This window comes from Coregonus lavaretus (genome assembly GCF_964263955.1).
Source record: "Coregonus lavaretus genome assembly, chromosome: 16".
NCBI classification, from domain to species: domain Eukaryota; kingdom Metazoa; phylum Chordata; class Actinopteri; order Salmoniformes; family Salmonidae; genus Coregonus; species Coregonus lavaretus.
The window spans coordinates 34,879,656-34,902,010 of NC_140003.1; the positions used below are offsets into that span (position 1 = coordinate 34,879,656).

Consider the following 22,355-nt stretch of genomic DNA (forward strand, 5'->3'; position numbering starts at 1 on the left):
TGTAAGAAAAGATGAATGTACAGTATACTGAATGTTGTGTCTGTGTGTACATTGCTGTAACGTTAGGCTGGTGGTGGCTGTGGAGGAGGCCTTCATGCATGTGAGGCGGATGCAGCAGGAGGAGCAGGAAGCGTCCCCCGGGGATGTGATGGACGTACGGGAGGCGGCCCTGGCCATCTTCCCCTCCATGGCCCGCGCCCTGCAGAAATACCTCCGAACCACCAAGAGGCAGCACTGCCACAGCATGAACAGCATCCAGAGACACCTGGCCTTCTGCCTCAAACACAACATGAGCCCCAAGGTAAGCAAGAATCAACCTCTCAACCCATTATCCCTGCTCTAGTGTCAAGTCAGTCCCCATCCCCGGCCTAACACAATACTCTTCATGATGACCCCTCAGTTGAGCTTCCTAAAAGAAAAATGGATAGGGATTGATTTGGAACTGGGCAAGTATGACCAGCATTGGAGGCATGTCCACAAGCTACTTATATTATGTCCTTACAACTGTGTCAGCTATTCTGAAATGTGTTGTGTGTGTCTGTGTGTGTGTTCAGGCATTCCTGGAGGCCTACCTGTCCCCTGGTCCTACGCTGCAGTACGGTCAAGAGCGCTGGATGGCCGGTCAGTGGACTCTGGTCAGCGAGGCTGCGGTCACCAGCGGTCTAAAGGAGGGCATGGTCTTCTCACTTAGGTGTCTAGACTTCAGCCTAGCGGTCGCGGTCAAGTCCATCCCCTACATTCAAATGACCGAGGAGTACGTCGACCCCAAGTCACACAAGTTTACCCTGTGTCTCCAATCTGAAACATCAGTCTAACAGACACGAAGGACCGTGGCTATTCTAGAATTACAGTATCTTACCATTTTGGTATGTTTTTCTGTTCTGTTTCTTAAACCCTTTTTTACTTTATGCTCTTATTGTTGTATTTTGAGTCTCTTCAATTATTTATATTACTGGTATTTATAAAGATTATATTTGGCTACTTTGAGATTTTTTATTGTATTGACAGTGCATTCGGAAAGTATTCAGACCCCTTGACTTTTTCCACATTTTGTTATGTTACAGCCTTATTCTAAAATGTATTAAATAGTTTTTTTCCCTCATCAATCTAAACACAATACCTATAATGGCAACGCAAAAACAGGTTTTTATAATAAATAAAATATATCTAATTTACATAAGTATTCAGATCCTTTCAGGCTCTGTCAGGTTGGATGGGGAGCGTTGCTGCACAGCTATTTTCGGGTCTCTCCAGAGATGTTCGATCGGATTCAAGTCCGGGCTCTGGCTGGGCCACTCAAGGACATTCAGAGACTTGTCCCGAAGCCACTCCTGTGTTGTCTTGGCTGTGTGCTTACGGTCATTGTCCTGTTGGAAGGTGAACCTTCGCCCCAGTCTGAGGTCCTGAGTACTCTGGAGCAGGTTTTCATCAAGGATCTCTCTGTACTTTGCTCCGTTCATCTTTCCCTTGATCCTGACTAGTCTCCCAGTCCCTGCCGCTGAAAAACATCCCCACAACATGATGATGCTGCCACCACCATGCTTCACTGCATGGATAGTACAAGATTTCCTCCACACGTGACGCTTGGCATTCAGGCCAAAGAGTTCAATCTTGGTTTTATCAGACCAGAGAATCTGGTTTCTCATGGTCAGTCCTTTAGGTGCCTTTTGGCAAACTCCAAGCGGGCTGTCATGTGCCTTTTACTGAGGAGTGGCTTCCGTCTGGCCACTCTACCATAAAGGCCTGATTGGTGGAGTGCTACAGAGATGGTTGTCCTTCTGGAAGGTTCTCCCATCACCACAGAGGAACTCTGGAGCTCTGTCAGAGTGACCATCGGGTTCTTGGTCACCTCCCTGACCAAGGCCCTTCTCCCCGATTGCTCAGTTTGGCCGAGCGGCCAGCTCTAGGAACAGTCTTGGTGGTTCAAACTTCTTAAATTTAGGAATGATGGAGGCCACTGTGTTCTTGGGGACCTTCAATGCTGCAGAAATTTTTTGGTACCCTTCCCCAGATCTGTGCCTCGACACAATCCTGTCTCAGAGCTCTACGGACAATTCCTTCGACCTCATGGCTTGATTTTTGCTCTGAAATGCACTGTCAACTGTGGGACCTTATACAGTGAGGGAAAAAAGTATTTGATCCCCTGCTGATTTTGTACGTTTACCCACTGACAAAGAAATGATCAGTCTATAATTTTAATGGTAGGTTTATTTGAACAGTGAGATACAGAATAACAACAAAGAAATCCAGAAAGACGCATGTCAAAAATTTTATAAATTGATTTGCATTTTAATGAGGGAAATAAGTATTTGACCCCCTCTCAATCAGAAAGATTTTTGGCTCCCAAGTGTCTTTTATACAGGTAACGAGCTGAGATTAGGAGCACACTCTTAAAGGGAGTGCTCCTAATCTCAGCATGTTACCTGTATAAAAGACACCTGTCCACAGAAGCAATCAATCAGATTCCAAACTCTCCACCATGGCCAAGACCAAAGAGCTCTCCAAGGATGTCAGGGACAAGATTGTAGACCTACACAAGGCTGGAATGGGCTACAAGACCATCGTCAAGCAGCTTGGTGAGAAGTTGACAACAGATGGTGCGATTATTCGCAAATGGAAGAAACACAAAAGACCTGTCAATCTCCCTCGGCCTGGGGCTCCATTTAAGATCTCACCTTGTGGAGTTGCAATGATTATGAGAACGGTGAGGAATCAGCCCAGAACTACACGGGAGGATCTTGTCAATGATCTCAAGGCAGCTAGGACCATAGTCACCAAGAAAACAATTGGTAACACACTATGCCGTGAAGGACTGAAATCCTGCAGCGCCCGCAAGGTCCCCCTGCTCAAGAAAGCACATATACAGGACCGTCTAAAGTTTGCCAATGAACATATGAATGATTCAGAAGAGAACTGGGTGAAAGTGTTGTGTTCAGATGAGACCAAAATTGAGCTCTTTGGCCTCAACTCGCCGTGTTTGGAGGAGGAGGAATGCTGCCTATGACCCCAAGAACACCATCCCCACCGTCAAACATGGAGGTGGAAACATTATGCTTTGGGGGTGTTTTTCTGCTAAGGGGACAGGACAACTTCACCGCATCAAAGGGACGATGGACGGGGCCATGTACCGTCAAATCTTGGGTGAGAACCTCCTTCCCTCAGCCAGGCAATTGAAAATGGGTCGTGGATGGGTATTCTAGCATGACAATGACCCAAAATACACGGCTAAGGCAACAAAGGAGTGGCTCAAGAAGAAGCACATTAAGGTCCTGGAGTGGCCTTGCCAGTCTCAAGACCTTAATACCATAGAAAATCTGTGGAGGGAGCTGAAGGTTCGAGTTGCCAAACGTCAGCCTCGAAACCTTAATGACTTGGAAAAGATCTTCAAAGAGGAGTGGAACAAAATCCCTCCTGAGATGTGTGCAAACCTGGTGGCCAACTACAAGAAACGTCTGACCTCTGTGATTGCCAACAAGGGTTTTGCCACCAAATACTAAGTCATGTTTTGCAGAGGGGTCAAATACTTATTTCCCTCATTAAAATGCTAATCAATTTATAACATTTTTGACATGCGTTTTTCTGGATTTTTTTGTTGTTATTCTGTCTCTCACTGTAAAAATAAACCTACCATTAAAATCATAGACTGATCATGTATTTGTCAGTGGGCAAATGTACAAAATCAGCAGGGGATCAAATAATTGTTTCCCTCATTGTATAGACCGGTGTTCTAAATCATGTCCAATCAATTGAATTTACCACAGGTGGACTCCAATCAAGTTGTAGAAACATCTCCAATGGAAACAGGATGCACCTGAGCTCAATTTCGAGTCTCATTGCAAAGGATCTGAATACTTAAGTAAGGTAAATAAGGGATTTATGTTTTTTATTTTTAATAAATGTGCAAAAATGTCTAAACTTGTTTTCGCTTTCATTATGGGATATTGTGTGTAGATTGATGAGGAAAAAATCCATTTTAAAATAAGGCTGTAACGTAACAAAATGCGGAAAAAGTCAAGGGGTCTGAATACTTTCCAAATGCACTGTGTTTTTATATGAACAGATGCATATGGGATATTGTACCAAGATGAAGTGTTAGCAAAGTTGATCAACACTATGGATCCCCAGCCCTATAGCTCCTTTGCAGTGAAGATGGAGAGAGATGGGAAATATGCTCTGGTTTCTATTGTCTTGAGGCTAACTGGAACACTGAATTATGTCAAGGTTTTTTCTATGCACTGTAGATGACCCCTGCAGCATTTTTGTTCTCCCTCTGTGTGGTCTGCGCACACACGCGCGTGTGTGTGTGTACACACATACAAGCTGTATCTACACACAATCTTGCTCTACATGTACCTGTCTCTGGATCCTCCCTAGGGTTGCTATAGCAACAGTGAGTATTTTACATTTTTGCATTTTACGTCATTTAGCAGACGCTCTTATCCAGAGCGACTTACAGTTAGTGAGTGCATACATTATTTTTTATTTATTAATTTGTTTCATACTGGCCCCCCGTGGGAATCGAACCCACAACCCTGGCGTTGCAAACGCCATGCTCTACCAACTGAGCTACATCCCTGCCGGCCATTCCCTCCCCTACCCTGGACGACGCTGGGCCAATTGTGCGCCGCCCCATGGGTCTCCCGGTCACGGCCGGCTACGACAGAGCCTGGATTCGAACCAGGATGGATTTTCATATCGTCTGCCGTACTATGAATGAAATACTACCTAATCACCAACAGTTCAGGTTCAGTTGTCTCAAACTAAAACTGCTTGTCTTAAATAAATAAATGAGCTACAGAGGACCAATTAATTGTACATGTGTTTGTATATATAATTGATAAATTGTGTATGTGTTTTTATTGAAAAGTGTGGGTTCTTTCCATTTAATTGATACATTTCTACCTTGTCTGGCTGCCCACGGTTATGTTCAGTCATTGTACTACCCAGGATTCCTAGACATATCTGTAAGAGGTTGTGTCAGAATCTGTTTTACTCAAACCCAAAGCGGACTATTGCTAAATACTGTCTCCTCTAACCATGAACTCACAGTTGAGAAAACAAACAAGCTGGGAGGGAGGGAGAGGGGGGGAGAGCATTTATACAGACATATTCTATACTTTTGGCATCTAATGATAAGACATATGCAATAGATTTGTGTCTTGTGTGGTCCTCTGTAGCTCAGCTGGTAGAGCACGGCGCTTGTAACGCCAAGGTAGTGGGTTCGATCCCCGGGACCACCCATACACAAAAATGTATGCACGCATGACTGTAAGTCGCTTTGGATAAAAGCGTCTGCTAAATGGCATATTATTATTATTATATTATCTTGTCTCCAGATGAAATAAAGCTGTTATTACATTTCTACAGAACCTAACCCTGTAAGCTAAGTGAAACAGATTGAGGCTCAACATTTTCCATCTTCAGATATTAGAGAAGACAACAGATAAAAGGAGGATGGTACAATATCCTCTCTCTTAGGAGAGTTTGAGAAGACCATAAAAGTAGCTGTAGTAATGGATTGTGTTCCAGATATGACTGACTGATCTGATACCACTCATCAAAATCAAAAAAATGTATTGGTCACATACACATATCTAAATATCCTGGAACCGATTCCAATAGGCCCAAGTGATACATTTCTAATGTATTTTTTTTACGTTTGGATGTTGGATATGGTATATTCCTCAGTATTGATGTGCAGACAACAGTCTCCTGATAGTGAGGGATGTCTACATTCACAACAGAAGCTGTAGTGCCATCTAGCCACAACTAGTAGTACTACCACTGCTATGGGATTTTTATACTAATCTGTGGACTCTTATATACAGTATTTATTTGTTTTAATATTGCATTTTTGTATCCAAATTTTCCCTATCACATGTGCATATTTTTCAAGACTATATGATAATTATAGGCAATTGTACAATCATTGTTGTCACTAAAAATTAAAATGTTTAGGATTTTGTAGTGTTGAAATCATGGCTGTGAATTTTGGCCTTGTTCGAATTCATCTTTTATTCTTGGTTTTCTTCAAGTCATACGTTTTGGATAGATCAGGTTGCCAACAAATGCTTTCCCTAATCCAACCAATTCAGATATGTGACTACTTCAAGGAAGGGAGAAAGGAAGTATTGGAATGGGGCCTTGGTCTCCTGTTATGTATCCTTCACTACAAAGGTGCCTATGTTTTGAAACACACATGATGTATGCTCAACTTGTTTGTGTTATTGTATGCAAGTATGTTTGTCCAATAGTGTGTGTGCGTGCGTGCAAGCCATCCTGAATTTCATACTGACAAATTCAGTCTTAAGTTTTCACTGTTTGCTTTTTTTAAGATCACAGATATGGAATTACAATAACTGTATCAAGATACACGTTTGTAAAATAAATATTTGTATGAACATTTTCAACATTCTCATACTGTATGACTTTATTTTTGGAACGCAAGTGCGTGTGTGGTGCAGTGTATTTGTCTGTGTACTATACAGTATGTGAGGAGATCGAGAGTTAGTGGTTGTAATATGAAGGTTGCGTATAGACGGTGAGTTAATATCTGAAGCCCCCTTCCCCCTACTGTGCCCGCGTCCTACGGAACACTGAACTCTCTCCTGCCACTACACATCTCTTCTAATAGCCCACTGAGGGAGAGCAAGAACAAGGGATGAGTCGAGGGAAAGAGACAAAGATAAAGAGAGAACGAAACATGGGGAGAGAATAAATGAGAGAAATTGAGACTTGAAGAATTAGCATTTAAATAGGCTTTCCTCTCCCATCTGGGTGTGTAATGCTGATATCTCACTTTGCGGCTGTTGCATACTCAAACACAACACATAGGAATACGGAGATGGAGGAGATGAAAGGAGAGATAGTGTTGTGGAAATTGGAAAGTGTCAATAGTAATAAGAAAGATATAGCCCCTTGGGAAGGGTGAGACAGGTGTGTATTTGCACTGAATCCAGGAAGTAGAACCTAAAACGCAATTATCTACACACAGAGCATATAATAAAGGGCACAGAAAAACAAAGATACCAACCTTTTGTTTGACTTCAGTGATATTTAGGATAGTGTGCAGCAGCACTTCATTGAGCAAACAAAAGTTAGATTGATGTATTTGTCGTGGTTGCCAGCCATTAAGGGAAGGATGGAAAGTACTGTTTGGGGCTTTCTGAAGTATCTCTGTTGGTCAACACATTGTTACTTCTCTCTTTCAAATAGATTTCCATTTATCTACAGTATTTTTATTAGATTCTTGAAAAACAAAATCTGTTGATGGGGTTTTCTTCTAATGCAGAAAGGTTGAGTTTGGCCAATGATGTATGTACACATTGTACAAAATATTTTCTAAAAGCGTTCAGGTCTATTCCTCTCTCCCTGAACTTGTTCACTTTGATGATAGTACAGTAAAGAGACTATACAACAATGTTATGAATTTTAGATTACACATTTGTAGTTTTTGATTTATTCATCTTCGTCATCATCATCTTCGTCGTCATCGTCATCATCATCATCTTCGTCGTCATCTTCGTCATCATCTTCGTCGTCATCTTCGTCATCGTCTTCGTCATCATCTTCGTCATCATCTTCGTCATCGTCTTCGTCATCATCTTCGTCGTCCTCATCGTTATCATCGTCGTTGTCATCATCATCGTCATCCTCGGTGTTGACCTTGCCAGACAGGACGTCCTCTATCCAATCCTCCAGCTCCTGGGCTGTGGGCAGGTCCTGTTCGTCCATCTCCAGCCAGATGCTGTCAGCCTGTCCAGAGGGAGGGAGAAAGAAAGAGAGGTCAAAGGTCAGAAGCCATCGTGTTAGATCTGAATTTCACAATTCCGGACAGGTTGCCACCAATTTCTTATGCTGTACTGGAGCTGTTAGGGGACTCACATCAGTAACATTGACCACTCCGATCTGAGGCTTGAACAGGTCCACCTGGAAGGTCTTCTCCCAGTAGGGGATCAGCTGAGGAGAGAGAGAGAGAGAGAACACACTGTGAGACCTGAGAACTGTACGGACTTGTAGAAGAGTTCCTTTAGCCCTGTCTGTCTCTGTCGGTCTGTCCGTCTGTCTCACCAGGGGGAAGTCATCAGGGTCGATCCAGATGATGCTGAGACCAGGGTGGTGGGTGTTGTCTCTGGCCACCTCCTTCAGCAGCTCCAGGAACTCATAACCATCTGAACAACGCATCAAGAAGGTTAGTCTGTGTTTCATCACGCCCTGAGAAGTTTGTTGAATTTCCTGGAAGCTATGATCCATTTCAGTGATTCTCAGGTTCAGATAAGACTGATACAGTGCCTACAGAAAGTATTCACACCCCTTGACTTTTACATATTTTGTTGTGTTACAGCCTGAATTTAAAATTAAATTTAAATTTTGTGTCAGTCATCTACACACAATACCCCACAATGTCAAAGTAGATTTATGTTCTTAAAAATTTTATGAAATGAATTATAAATGAAAAGCTGAAATGTCTTAAGTCAATAACTATTCAACCCCTTTGTTATGGCAAGCCTAAATAACTTCAGGAGTAAAAATGTGCTTAACAGGTCAGACAATAAGCAATAATGGTAATTAACATGATTTTTCATTGACTACCCCGTCTCTGTACCCCAAACATACAATTATCTGTAAGGTCCATCAGTCGAGCAGTGAATTTCAAGCACAGATTCAACTACACTGCTCAAAAAAATAAAGGGAACACTTAAACAACACAATGTAACTCCAAGTCAATCACACTTCTGTGAAATCAAACTGTCCACTTAGGAAGCAACACTGATTGACAATACAGTTCACATGCTGTTGTGCAAATGGAATAGACAACAGGTGGAAATTATAGGAAATTAGCAAGACACCCCCAATAAAGGACTGGTTTAGCAGGTGGTGACCACAGACCACTTCTCAGTTCATATGCTTCCTGGCTGATGTTTTGGTCACTTTTGAATGCTGGCGTTGCTTTCACTCTAGTGGTAGCATGAGACAGAGTCTACAACCCACAAAAGTGGCTCAGGTAGTGCAGCTCATCCAGGATGGCACATCAATGCGAGCTGTGGCAAGAAGGTTTGCTGTGTCTGTCAGCGTAGTGTCCAGAGCATGGAGGCGCTACCAGAAGACAGGCCAGTACATCAGGAGACGTGGAGGAGGCCGTAGGAGGGCAAGAACCAAGCAGCAGGACCGCTACCTCCGCCTTTGTGCAAGGAGGAGCAGGAGGAGCACTGCCAGAGCCCTGCAAAATGACCTCCAGCAGGCCACAAATGTGCATGTGTCTGCTCAAACGGTCAGAAACAGACTCCATGAGGGTGGTATGAGGGCCCGACGTCCACAGGTGGGGGTTGTGCTTACAGCCCAACACCGTGCAGGACGTTTGGCATTTACCAGAGAACACCAAGATTGGCAAATTCGCCACTGGCGCCCTGTGCTCTTCACAGATGAAAGCAGGTTCACACTGAGCACGTGACAGACGTGACAGAGTCTGGAGACGCCGTGGAGAACGTTCTGCTGCCTGCAACATCCTCCAGCATGACCGGTTTGGCGGTGGGTCAGTCATGGTGTGGGGTGGCATTTCTTTGTGGGGCCGCACAGCCCTCCATGTGCTCGCCAGAGGTAGCCTGACTGCCATTAGGTACCAAGATGAGATCCTCAGACCCCTTGTGAGACCATATGCTGGTGCGGTTGGCCCTGGGTTCCTCCTAATGCAAGACAATGCTAGACCTCATGTGGCTGGAGTGTGTCAGCAGTTCCTGCAAGAGGAAGGCATTAATGCTATGGACTGGCCCGCCCGTTCCCCAGACCTGAATCCAATTGAGCACATCTGGGACATCATGTCTCGCTCCATCCACCAACGCCACGTTGCACCACAGAGTGTCCAGGAGTTGGCGGATGTTTTAGTCCAGGTCTGGGAGGAGATCCCTCAGGAGACCATCCGCCACCTCATCAGGAGCATGCCCAGGCGTTGTAGGGAGGTCATACAGGCACATGGAGGCCACACACACTACTAAGCCTCATTTTGACTTGTTTTAAGGACATTACATCAAAGTTGGATCAGCCTGTAGTGTGGTTTTCCACTTTAATTTTGAGGGTGACTCCAAATCCAGACCTCCATGGGTTGATACATTTGATTTCCATTGATAATTTTTGTGTGATTTTGTTGTCAGCACATTCAACTATGTAAAGAAAAAAGTATTTAATAAGATTATTTCATTCATTCAGATCTAGGATGTGTTATTTTAGTGTTCCCTTTATTTTCTGAGCAGTGTACAAAGACCAGGGAGGTTTTTCAATGCCTCACAAAGAAGGGCACCTATTGGTAGATGGGTAAAAAAACAAAAAAGCAGACAGTGAATATCCCTTTGAGCATGGTGAAGTTAATAATTACACTTTCGATGGTGTATCAATACACCCAGTCACTACAAAGATACAGGCATCCTTCCTAACTCAGTTGAGAGGAAGGAAACCGCTCAGGGATTTCATCATGAGGCCAATGGTGACTTTAAACCAGTTACAGAGTTAAATGGCTATGATAGGAGAAAACTGAGGATGGATCAACAACATTGTATTTACTCCACAATACTAACCTAAATGACAGAGTGAAGACAAGGAAGCCTGTACAGAATACAAAATATTCCAAAACATGCATCCTGTTTACAATAAGGCACTAAAGTAATACTGCAAAAAGGTTGGCAAAGAAATGAACTTGCTTGAAATCAAAGCTTTATGTTTGGGGCAAACACAACACATCACTGAGTACCACTCTTCATATTTTCAAACATGGTGGTGGCTGCATCATGTTATGGGTATGCTTGTCATCAGCAAGGACTAGGGAGTTTTTTTTTATAAAAAGAAAAGGAATAGAGCTAAGCACAGACAAAGTCCTAGAGGAAAACCTGGTTCAGTCTGCTTTCCAACAGACACTGGGAGACAAATCCACCTTTCAGCAGGACAATAACCTACAACTAAAGTCCAAATATACACTGGAGTTACTTACCAAGATGACATTGAATGTTCCTGAGTGGCCTAGTTACAGTTTTGACTTAAATCGGTTTGAAAATCTATGGCAAGACTTGAAAATGTCTGTCTCGCAATGATCAACAACCAACTTGACAGAGCTCGAAGAATTCTAAAAAGTTTAATGGGCCAATATTGTACAATCCAGGTTTGCAAAGCTCTTAGCGATTTACCCAGAAAGACTCACAGCTGTCATCGCTGCCAAAGGTGATTCTAACATGTATTGACTCAGGGGGGTTGAATACTTGTCTAATCAAAATATATTAGTGTTTTATTTTCCATTAATAAAACATATATTTTTAGCATTTTTTTGTAGATTGTTGACAAAAAATGACAATTAAATCCATTTTAATCCAGCTAATCCCACTTTGTAACACAACAAAATGTGGAAAAAGTCAAGGGTGTTTGAATACTTTCTGAAAGCACTGTGTATGAGGTTGCTCTTTTAAAAGCTATGTGACGTTCCTCTCCTCAGGAACCTGTACCGCAGAGCTGTGCTTTTATACTGTTTGCCTTGCTCAATGCTAAAATTGGGTAATGATATTGATATAATGGCATTTACCAGGGTCCTCCTCCTCTGCAAAGGCCACTACATGGATCCCCTCCACATCGTCCTCCTGAGAATAACAGAGACAACATCATGAGAAGGATTAAGGCGAGTAAAACAAGAATGCACATCAAAACACTTATATGTATGTTACATTGAGTAATGCGCTATTCAGAGGCTTTGAACTGAACTGAAAAATAATAAAACTTCTCACCCAGGTCTCAAACATGTCCTCAGCACGCAGTTTTCTCAGTGTTGGTCTGAAAACAAAGACAAACACTCTTACACAACCCTATCTGTTCAGAGTCACTAATCACACTGATCAGAGTGAAATGACTGTGTTCTGACAGCCATACTGATCCCTTTCTTACCTCCTGTGTTCAGTGACAAAGGCCACGATCTCCTCCTCAGAGTTGGGCCTGTCAGGGACAGTGACAGGCTCCTCCATGAAGGGCTCGTAGAAATCCACCTCGTTCATCTTCAGGGTCAGCTCCTTGGCCACCTTAAACACCACAAACACCTTGAATCAGGACCCCATGCCCTGCCCTGACAGGACTCCTACTCACAGACCAATCAGGACCCCCTGACTTGACAGGACCCCTACTCACAGACCAATCAGGACCCCATGCCCTGCCCTGACAGGACCCCTACTCACAGACCAATCAGGACCCTATGCCCTGCCCTGACAGGACCCCTACTCACAGACCAATCAGGACCCCATGCCCTGCCCTGACAGGACCCCTACTCACAGACCAATCAGGACCCCCTGCCCTGACAGGACCCCTACTCACAGACCAATCAGGACCCCATGCCCTGCCCTGACAGGACCCCTACTCACAGACCAATCAGGACCCTATGCCCTGCCCTGACAGGATCCCTACTCAAAGACCAATCAGGACCCCATACTCTGCCCTGACAGGATCCCTACTCACAGACCAATCAGGACCCTATGCCCTGCCCTGACAGGATCCCTACTCACAGACCAATCAGGACCCCATGCCCTGCCCTGACAGGATCCCTACTCACAGACCAATCAGGACCCCATGCCCTGCCCTGACAGGACCCCTGCTCACAGACCAATCAGGACCCTATGCCCTGCTCTGACAGGATCCCTACTCACAGACCAATCAGGACCCCATACTCTGCCCTGACAGGATCCCTACTCACAGACCAATCAGGACCCTATGCCCTGCCCTGACAAGATCCCTACTCACAGACCAATCAGGACCCCCTGCCCTGACAGGACCCCTACTCACAGACCAATCAGGACCCCATGCCCTGCCCTGACAGGACCCCTACTCACAGACCAATCAGGACCCTATGCCCTGCCCTGACAGGATCCCTACTCACAGACCAATCAGGACCCCATACTCTGCCCTGACAGGATCCCTACTCACAGACCAATCAGGACCCTATGCCCTGCCCTGACAGGATCCCTACTCACAGACCAATCAGGACCCCATGCCCTGCCCTGACAGGATCCCTACTCACAGACCAATCAGGACCCCATGCCCTGCCCTGACAGGACCCCTACTCACAGACCAATCAGGACCCTATGCCCTGCTCTGACAGGATCCCTACTCACAGACCAATCAGGACCCCATACTCTGCCCTGACAGGATCCCTACTCACAGACCAATCAGGACCCTATGCCCTGCCCTGACAAGATCCCTACTCACAGACAATCAGGACCCCATACCCTGCCCTGACAGGACCCCTACTCACAGACCAATCAGGACCCCATGCCCTGCCCTGACAGGACCCCTACTCACAGACCAATCAGGACCCTATGCCCTGCCCTGACAGGATCCCTACTCACAGACCAATCAGGACCCCATACTCTGCCCTGACATGATCCCTACTCACAGACCAATCAGGACCCTATGCCCTGCCCTGACAGGATCCCTACTCACAGACCAATCAGGACCCCATGCCCTGCCCTGACAGGATCCCTACTCACAGACCAATCAGGACCCCATGCCCTGCCCTGACAGGACCCCTACTCACAGACCAATCAGGACCCTATGCCCTGCTCTGACAGGATCCCTACTCACAGACCAATCAGGACCCCATACTCTGCCCTGACAGGATCCCTACTCACAGACCAATCAGGACCCTATGCCCTGCCCTGACAAGATCCCTACTCACAGACCAATCAGGACCCCATACCCTGCCCTGACAGGACCCCTACTCACAGACCAATCAGGACCCCATGCCCTGCCCTGACAGGACCCCTACTCACAGACCAATCAGGACCCCATGCCCTGCCCTGACAGGATCCCTACTCACAGACCAATCAGGACCCCATGCCCTGCCCTGACAGGACCCCTACTCACAGACCAAGGCAACAGGATTTCAAGTTATGGATGTCAGTATACTCACAGATTTCTCAAAGGTGGCGAAGAATCTGATGTAGGGTTGGAACTGCTCTGCAGCCTCCTTGAATGCATGGTAGTCTGGAGGAGACGAGAGATTTATGAAGAAGAGAAAGGAGTGCATTGGAGGAGTGAGGGATGGAAGAGAGGACACTTAACTTATTTTGAAGTTGCTGTACTACTGTATAACCACCTGCTACACCATTTCTTATCCATTGTGAAGAGAGGTAGACCTTCAGCATTAAAGTCTAATTCCCGACTGGTGCTATCAATTAGCATAGCCGGATACAGAGCATCTGTTAGCTTGTGTGTGCTAGCTAGGCTAGCATTGGCCTTTAGGGAGATGCCGTTGACACATTCAGGCACTGAAATAACTGAACCCTGTTGACCCCTAGTTCTAGGCTCCCACAGTTGGTCAGGGGCGAGACAGCCGTCATTGTGCTCATCATGAGTGAGGTGCTTTGTAAGTCGCTCTGGATAAGAGCGTCTGCTAAATGACGTAAATGTAATGTAAATGTACTGTGTCTTAGGGTAAATGGGAAAACATTTGACCCTCACAGCGGTCATGTAGCTTGTGTAGGTCAGTTGGTAGAGCATGGCAGGGTTGTGGGTTCGATTCCCATGGCGAACCAGTACGAAAAAATTATTTTAATGTATGCACTCACTACTGTAAGTCACTCTGGATAAGAGTGTCTGCTAAATGACTGAAAGAAATGATATCCATGGTGATGGGGCGTTTAAAAATCATCTGGTTATTATCAAGCCCAGGGGATCATCCAATAGCAGTCCAACCACTGCCATCATACAGAAACACACAGACTGGCAGAAACACACACTCACGTTCTGATTCCTCGTTCTTGAAGTATCCAATAAGGCGGATGTCTTCCTCCATCCTGTCGAAGGCCCTCAGCTCCAGAGCATTTCCTATCACCTCCACGGGCTCCCCCAACAGCTAGAGAGAGTAGAGAGAGATTGTTGTACAGGGAAAGGGACACAACAGTAAGCTGATCCTAGATCTGTGCCTAGTATCAATGAGGCACTCCCAGTCCACTCACGTCTAGTAGGAACTCCACCAGGGTGTCAGCAGAGAGCAGGCCATCAAACTCAATCACACGGTCTCCCTTGAACATGTACACACTTCCCTCTTCCACCAGGCCTGGGGTCATAGTTTAGGGTTCAGGGGGTCAAATACAGACCATTATTTACAGCCATTCACTAAAGGCTGTACAAAAGCCTTTTGGTGCTTCATAGTCATGCAGTATCATACTATTTGGCAACTATAGTGCAGGCTGAAGTGTTAATGTGTTTTCTTACCCAGCTTCTTGGCAACCTTGGCGTCTTTGTGGGAGTCGACCATTCCAAATCCAATCTCCTTTTCCTCCATAACCTGGGCAGCCAGCTGGAGATGACAAGACAGTTAGTGACGTTATTTCAACATCATCATAACACTAAAATTGGAACAGTGTCAAATAGAGCCCTTATTGGTACAGATGTAAGATCTTCATTTGATCACTCTTTTGTTGCTGAGAAATGTCCTATACAGCAGGCAATGCAAACTTGTAGTGTATTCAAGGTTTAAAAAGGCTTCTAAAGTTTATAATATCCACTTTCAAATGTATCAACCCCTACCAAAAATATCCATTAATTATAATCCACATAATAATTCACATTTCCTGTTGCTGCATGATTATTTTCCTGCTGTAGCAAACTGGTTCAAATTAAGATCCTACATCAAACGCCTCAAGGCGACACACACACACACACACACAGAGGGAGACAGTTATAGAATGACTAAAACTGCACTGCTCTACATGTACATGCAGGCCAGAATGCTGCAGCCATTGTGGTCTCAATTAGGTGAGGCTCTGCCAGCCAAGGCCTTGAGCTCTGGCAGATCCTAGGTCAAATTGGGGCTGTGTTTTTTCCAGCTCAGCAAAACTGTACACACCTTAAAAGGGATTTGCTGTACAGTGTACATCTCTCAACCTATAGCAAACCAAAACCAACGAACAAAGACAGAAAACTACAATGTAGAGTAAATGCAACATGAAACAAGTAGCCTTTGTCCAAGCATGAGATATATTATGTCAATGACACATTGACAGAGTGATGAAGGAATATCAGATAGGCTGTGGACTCTTCAAACAAATCTCACTCTGTAAGCTCCTTATTAAATAATGCAACATGGATGTAATCTTCAGACCTGGGTTCAAATACATGTGTACTTGATTATTTATTATGTAGATATTTTCCATGTATTTCAGTATTTTGAAATAATGGGGCCCAAATCAACTACTTACAGTGGGGGAAAAAAAGTATTTAGTCAGCCACCAATTGTGCAAGTTCTCCCACTTAAAAAGATGAGAGAGGCCTGCAATTTTCATCATATGTACACGTCAACTATGACAGACAAATTGAGGGAAAAAAATCCAGAAAATCACATTGTAGGATTTTTAATGAATTTATTTGCAAATTATGGTGGAAAATAAATATTTGGTCACCTACAAACAAGCAAGATTTCTGGCTCTCACAGACATGTAACTTCTTCTTTAAGAGGCTCCTCTGTCCTCCACTCGTTACCTGTATTAATGGCACCTGTTTGAACTTGTTATCAGTATAAAAGACACATGTCCACAACCTCAAACAGTCACACTCCAAACTCCACTATGGCCAAGACCAAAGAGCTGTCAAAGGACACCAGAAACAAAATTGTAGACCTGCACCAGGCTGGGAAGACTGAATCTGCAATAGGTACGCAGCTTGGTTTGAAGAAATCAACTGTGGGAGCAATTATTAGGAAATGGAAGACCTACAAGACCACTGATAATCTCCCTCGATCTGGGGCTCCACGCAAGATCTCACCCCGTGGGGTCAAAATGATCACAAGAACGGTGAGCAAAAATCCCAGAACCACACGGGGGGACCTAGTGAATGACCTGCAGAGAGCTGGGACCAAAGTAACAAAGCCTACCATCAGTAACACACTACGCCGCCAGGGACTCAAATCCTGCAGTGCCAGACGTGTCCCCCTGCTTAAGCCAGTACATGTCCAGGCCCGTCTGAAGTTTGCTAGAGTGCATTTGGATGATCCAGAAGAGGATTGGGAGAATGTCATATGGTCAGATGAAACCAAAATAGAACTTTTTGGTAAAAACTCAACTCTTCGTGTTTGGAGGACAAAGAATGCTGAGTTGCATCCAAAGAACACCATACCTACTGTGAAGCATGGGGGTGGAAACATCATGCTTTGGGGCTGTTTTTCTGCAAAGGGACCAGGACGACTGATCCGTGTAAAGGAAAGAATGAATGGAGCCATGTATCGTGAGATTTTGAGTGAAAATCTCCTTCCATCAGCAAGGGCATTGAAGATGAAACGTGGCTGGGTCTTTCAGCATGACAATGATCCCAAACACACCGCCCGGGCAACGAAGGAGTGGCTTCGTAAGAAGGATTTCAAGGTCCTGGAGTGGCCTAGCCAGTCTCCAGATCTCAACCCCATAGAAAATCTTTGGAGGGAGTTGAAAGTCTGTGTTGCCCAGCGACAGCCCCAAAACATCACTGCTCTAGAGGAGATCTGCATGGAGGAATGGGCCAAAATACCAGCAACAGTGTGTGAAAACCTTGTGAAGACTTACAGAAAATGTTTGTCCTGTGTCATTGCCAACAAAGGGTATATAACAAAGTATTGAGAAACTTTTGTTATTGACCAAATACTTATTTTCCACCATAGTTTGCAAATAAATTCATAAAAAATCCTACAATGTGATTTTCTGGATTTTTTTTTCTCATTTTGTCTGTCATGGTTGACGTGTACCTATGATGAAAATTACAGGCCTCGCTCATCTTTTTAAGTGGGAGAACTTGCACAATTGGTGGCTGACTAAATACTTTTTTCCCCCACTGTATATTGGAAGTATTTGAAAGTATTTTCAAATAACTTTCTATACATAGACTACTTTTTAAAAGTATTTGCAAATACTTATTTCCAAATGCATTATTTTCAAATAGCAAACAGACCTGGTTCAAATGCATGGGAGTATTTTAATATTTGTATAAATACTGTGTATTTGAGTATTTTCAAATACATGCCAATATTCAACTATTTGTGTTTTCAACAACAGAATACTTGAAATAGTTTTGAACCCAGATATGGTAATCTTATACAGATATCCTTTAGTGAAGAAAAAGAGCAAGTACAGTTAATTATGATTACCCTGGACCCTAACCCTAGTGCAGTATTTTGGGGTATTTTATTAGGATCCCCATTAGCTGTTGCATTAGCAGCAGCTACTCTTCCTGGGGTCCACACAAAACATGAAACATTAAATAATACAGAACATTAATAGACAAGAACATCTCAAGGTCAGAACTGCATACATGTAAAATGTCACACATAGCCTACATATCAGTACATACACACAAAATATCTAGGTCAAATCAGGGAGATGCGTTGTGCGGTGAGATATTGCTTTATCTGGGGGGGGTTTAAAACAGGTTTGCTGTTCATTTGAGCAATCTGAGTTGGAAGTGAGTTCCATGCAATCATGGCTCTATATAATACTGTATGTTTTCTTGAATTTGTTCTGGATTTGGGGACTGTGAAAATACCCCTTGTGGCATGTCTGTGGGGTAAGTGTGTGTGTCAATGCTGTGTGTAAGTTGACTATGCTGTGTGTAAGTTGACTTTACCCACCTGTGGTGAGTTAAATATCTGGGGCTATTATCAGGAGTGGGAGACTTGTCTCAGATTACCTGCGGCACATCACACTCTAACTAAACACAAGCCATGAGGAGCACAGGGCAGCTATGGAGAGGAGCTTAGGCCAAAGTAGCTCACTGTAGCCCACTGTCACAGCTCAGATATCACACTGTTACAGTAGGATACTACACTGACACTTTACTTGAAGTAGCTTCTTATGAAGTGCTGATACATTATAAACATATTCATAGCACATTAGACTGTAGATGCAGTCATAGGGCATTATGAAATTCTATAATCAATTAGCTAACCCTCTAGCTATTCAATACAAATGTAATTGATATAGTATCTTGAGTATCTTAAATTTAAAAGCAAAACAGGGAGAGAGACAAACACTGCAATGCCCTTCACATGTATAGCTCAATAACATACAGAGCATGAGTGCCGGTCCTATTTCTGCCTGTGGCAGAGAGCTGGGGTGAATGACATACATTACCACGAGAGTGAAGTGGCGAATGAATTAACAGAAATAACCTTAACTGACAGCGCTGGACAGAACTGTGAAGCCTCACACACACACACACACACACACACACACTGACCTTGAGAGCAACACACACTGCACATACAGTGAGGGAAAAAAGTATTTGATCCCCTGCTGATTTTGTACGTTTGCCCACTGACAAAGAAAGGATCAGTCTATAATTTTAATGGTAGGTTTATTTGAACAGTGAGAGACAGAATAACAACAAAAAAATCCAGAAAAACGCATGTCAAAAATGTTATAAATTGATTTGCATTTTAATGAGGGAAATAAGTATTTAACCCCCTCTCAATGAGAAAGATTTCTGGCTCCCATGTGTCTTTTATACAGGTAACGAACTGAGATTAGGAGCACATTCTTAAAAGGAGTGTTCCCAATCTCAGCTTGTTACCTGTATAAAAGACACCTGTCCACAGAAGCAATCAATCAATCAGATTACAAACTCTCCACCATGGCCAAGACCAAAGAGCTCTCCAAGGATGTCAGGGACAAGATTATAGACCTACACAAGGCTGGAATGGGCTAAAAGTCCATCGCCAAGCAGCTTGGTGAGAAGGTGACAACAGTTGGTGCGATTATTCACAATTGGAAGAAACACAAAATAACTGTCATTCTCCCTCGGCCTGGGGCTCCATGCAAGATCTCACCTCGTGGAGTTGCAATGATCATGAGAACGGTGAGGAATCAGCCCAGAACTACACGGGAGGATCTTGTCAATGATCTCAAAGCAGCTGGGACCATAGCCACCAAGAAAAAAATTGGTAACACACTATGCCGTGAAGGACTGAAATCCTGCAGCGCCACAAGGTCCCCCTGCTGAAGAAAGCACATATACGGGGCCGTCTGAAGTTTGAACATCTGAATCATTCAGAGGAGAACTGGGTGAAAGTGTTGTGGTCAGATGAGACCAAAATTGAGCTGTTTGACATCAACTCAACCCGCCGTGTTTGGAGGAGGAGGAATGCTGCCTGTGACCCCAAGAACACCATCCCCACCGTCAAACATGGAGTTGGAAACATTATGCTTTGGGGGTGTTTTTCTGCTAAGGGGACAGGACAACTTCACCGCATCAAAGGGCACGATGGACGGGGCCATGTACCGTCAAATCTTGGGTGAGAACCTCCTTCCCTCAGCCAGGGCATTGAAAATGGGTCGTGGATGGGTATTCCAGCATGACAATGACCCAAAACACACGGCCAAGGCAACAAAGGAGTGGCTCAAGAAGAAGCACATTAAGGTCCTGGAGTGGCCTAGCCAGTCTCCAGACCTTAATCCCATAGACAACCTGTGGAGGGAGCTGAAGGTTTGAGTTGCCAAACGTCAGCCTCGAAACCTTAATGACTTGGAGAAGATCTCCAAAGATGAGTGGGACAAAATCCCTCCTGAGATGTGTGCAAACCTGGTGGCCAACTACAAGAAACGTCTGACCTCTGTGATTGCCAACAAGGGTTTTGCCACCAAATACTAAGTCATGTTTTGCAGAGGGGTCAAATACTTATTTCCCTCATTAAAATGCAAATCAATTTATAACATTTTTGACATGCGTTTTTCTGGATTTTTTTGTTGTTATTCTGTCTCTCACTGTTCAAATAAACCTACCATTAAAATTATAGACTGATCATGTCTTTGTCAGTGGGCAAACGTACAAAATCAGCAGGGGATCAAATACTTTTTTTCATCACTGTACATTGAGTGAGTGTACAAAACATTAAAAACACCTCCCCACAGGGTTGTCCTTTGGGTGCTGGACCATTCTTGATACACACGGGAAACTGTTGAGCGTGAAAAACCCAGCAGAGTTGTGACTGGCACCTACTACCATACCCCGTTCAAAGGCACTTTTGTCTTGCCCATTCACCCTCTGAATGGCACACATACACAATCCGTGTCTTAATTGTCTCAAGGCTTAAAAATCATTCTACACTGATTGAAGTGGATTTAACAAGTGACACTAATAAGGGATCATAGCTTTCACCTGGGTTCACCTGGTCAGTCTATGTCATGGAAAGAGCAGGTGTTCATAATGTTTTGTATACTCAGTGTACACATTAAAGGAAAACTCCACTCAAAAACTATCTTTTGGGATTTTTTTCCATTAGTCCACTGTTGATAGAGTCCTAAAATGTTTTGCATGTCAGCAGTTAAGTTTTCAAGATATTGGACTTTCAAGAAGTAAAATGCCGCGTTCATGTGCTAGTCAGAACTAGGAAACTAGGAAATGTCCGACTTGCTAACTGGTTGTAGTTAATCACGTGCCGCATTCAACGAATTAGAAAGTCAGACATTTCAAAGTTTCCTACTTCCAACTAGCACGTGAACGCGGCAATAGTGTCACTTGCCACATCATCAGGATGATGCAAAACGCATCATTATGATGATGTGGCAAGTGACACTTTGCTTCTTGAAAGTCCAACATCATCGCACTCCAAAATAGGTCGCATAAAGCTTACTTCTTTATTCAATGTTTTACATTTTTCATTCACAGTTAGCGTGTAATGAAGTAAGCTTTGTGCAACATATTTTTTAGTGCAACCCCATTACACCTCTTTATTTTTCTTTTAACCCCAGTCAGCAACCCCCTCAGTAAGTTCTGGGCTCCATGGAACACTGTAATGTCTTGGTACTGTAAATGATTTATGGAGTAATACTGTAGGTCTAGCTGACTGTTAAATCATCTCAGTCCAGCCCAGGTGTTCCCCCTCCTCCTCCTCCTCCTCCTCCTCATCTCTCTTTCCTCCTCCAGTGTATCTTCATCATCTCCTCTTCACCATCTCGCTCCTACTCCTTTATCCCCACCTCCTCCTCCTATTTCTATTCCTACTCCCCCCACTCCTTCCTCCTCCCCCACCTCCCTCCTCCCCCACCATCTCCCTTTTCCTCCCCTCCTCCTCCTCCTCCTCCTCAGGCTTACCTCCAGCACCATCTCAGTCATCTGGTGTTGTTTCTGCAGCTCCTTGCCATCAGGGATGGGTTGGTGGTACAGCAGACAGAGAATGGTGTACTTCTTCATGGCCTTCTTGTAGTTCTTGTCATTGATGTCGATGACCCTGTCGTTTCCGTCATAGCGAGGGAACTCCAGGCCCTTCTCAGCCTGGACGAGGGGTGCCAGGGACAGGCATGGGATCAGGAGCAGCCAAAGGGAACGCATGGTCCGAGTTAGGAACGACCAGGCACCCAGAGAATCACAGAATA

General features: G+C 44.3%; 2 protein-coding genes across 2 annotated transcripts in view; one reads left to right on the top strand and one right to left on the bottom strand.

Annotated features, from left to right (window-relative positions):
- Positions 1-815, top strand: part of LOC311143288 (vang-like protein 1) — a gene marked incomplete at both ends in the record, with an annotated part of 34,280 nt that extends 33,465 nt beyond the window's left edge. The window contains 2 exons of the mRNA XM_084179117.1: positions 67-301; positions 555-815. Of these exons, the coding sequence (XP_084035243.1) occupies positions 67-301; positions 555-815 (496 nt within the window). The remainder of the gene's footprint in view (positions 1-66; positions 302-554) is intronic.
- A 6,643-nt stretch (positions 816-7,458) lies between these two features.
- On the bottom strand, positions 7,459-22,311 carry LOC311143456 (calsequestrin-1-like; the record flags this gene model as incomplete). Its single annotated transcript, XM_084179273.1, has 11 exons — positions 7,459-7,755; positions 7,885-7,959; positions 8,071-8,171; positions 11,561-11,615; positions 11,760-11,805; positions 11,917-12,047; positions 13,928-14,001; positions 14,761-14,872; positions 14,976-15,076; positions 15,235-15,319; positions 22,075-22,311. The coding sequence occupies 11 exons, from the start codon at positions 22,309-22,311 to the stop codon at positions 7,459-7,461; spliced, it is 1,314 nt and encodes a 437-aa protein (XP_084035399.1).
- Between the last annotated feature and the right edge of the window lie 44 nt (positions 22,312-22,355).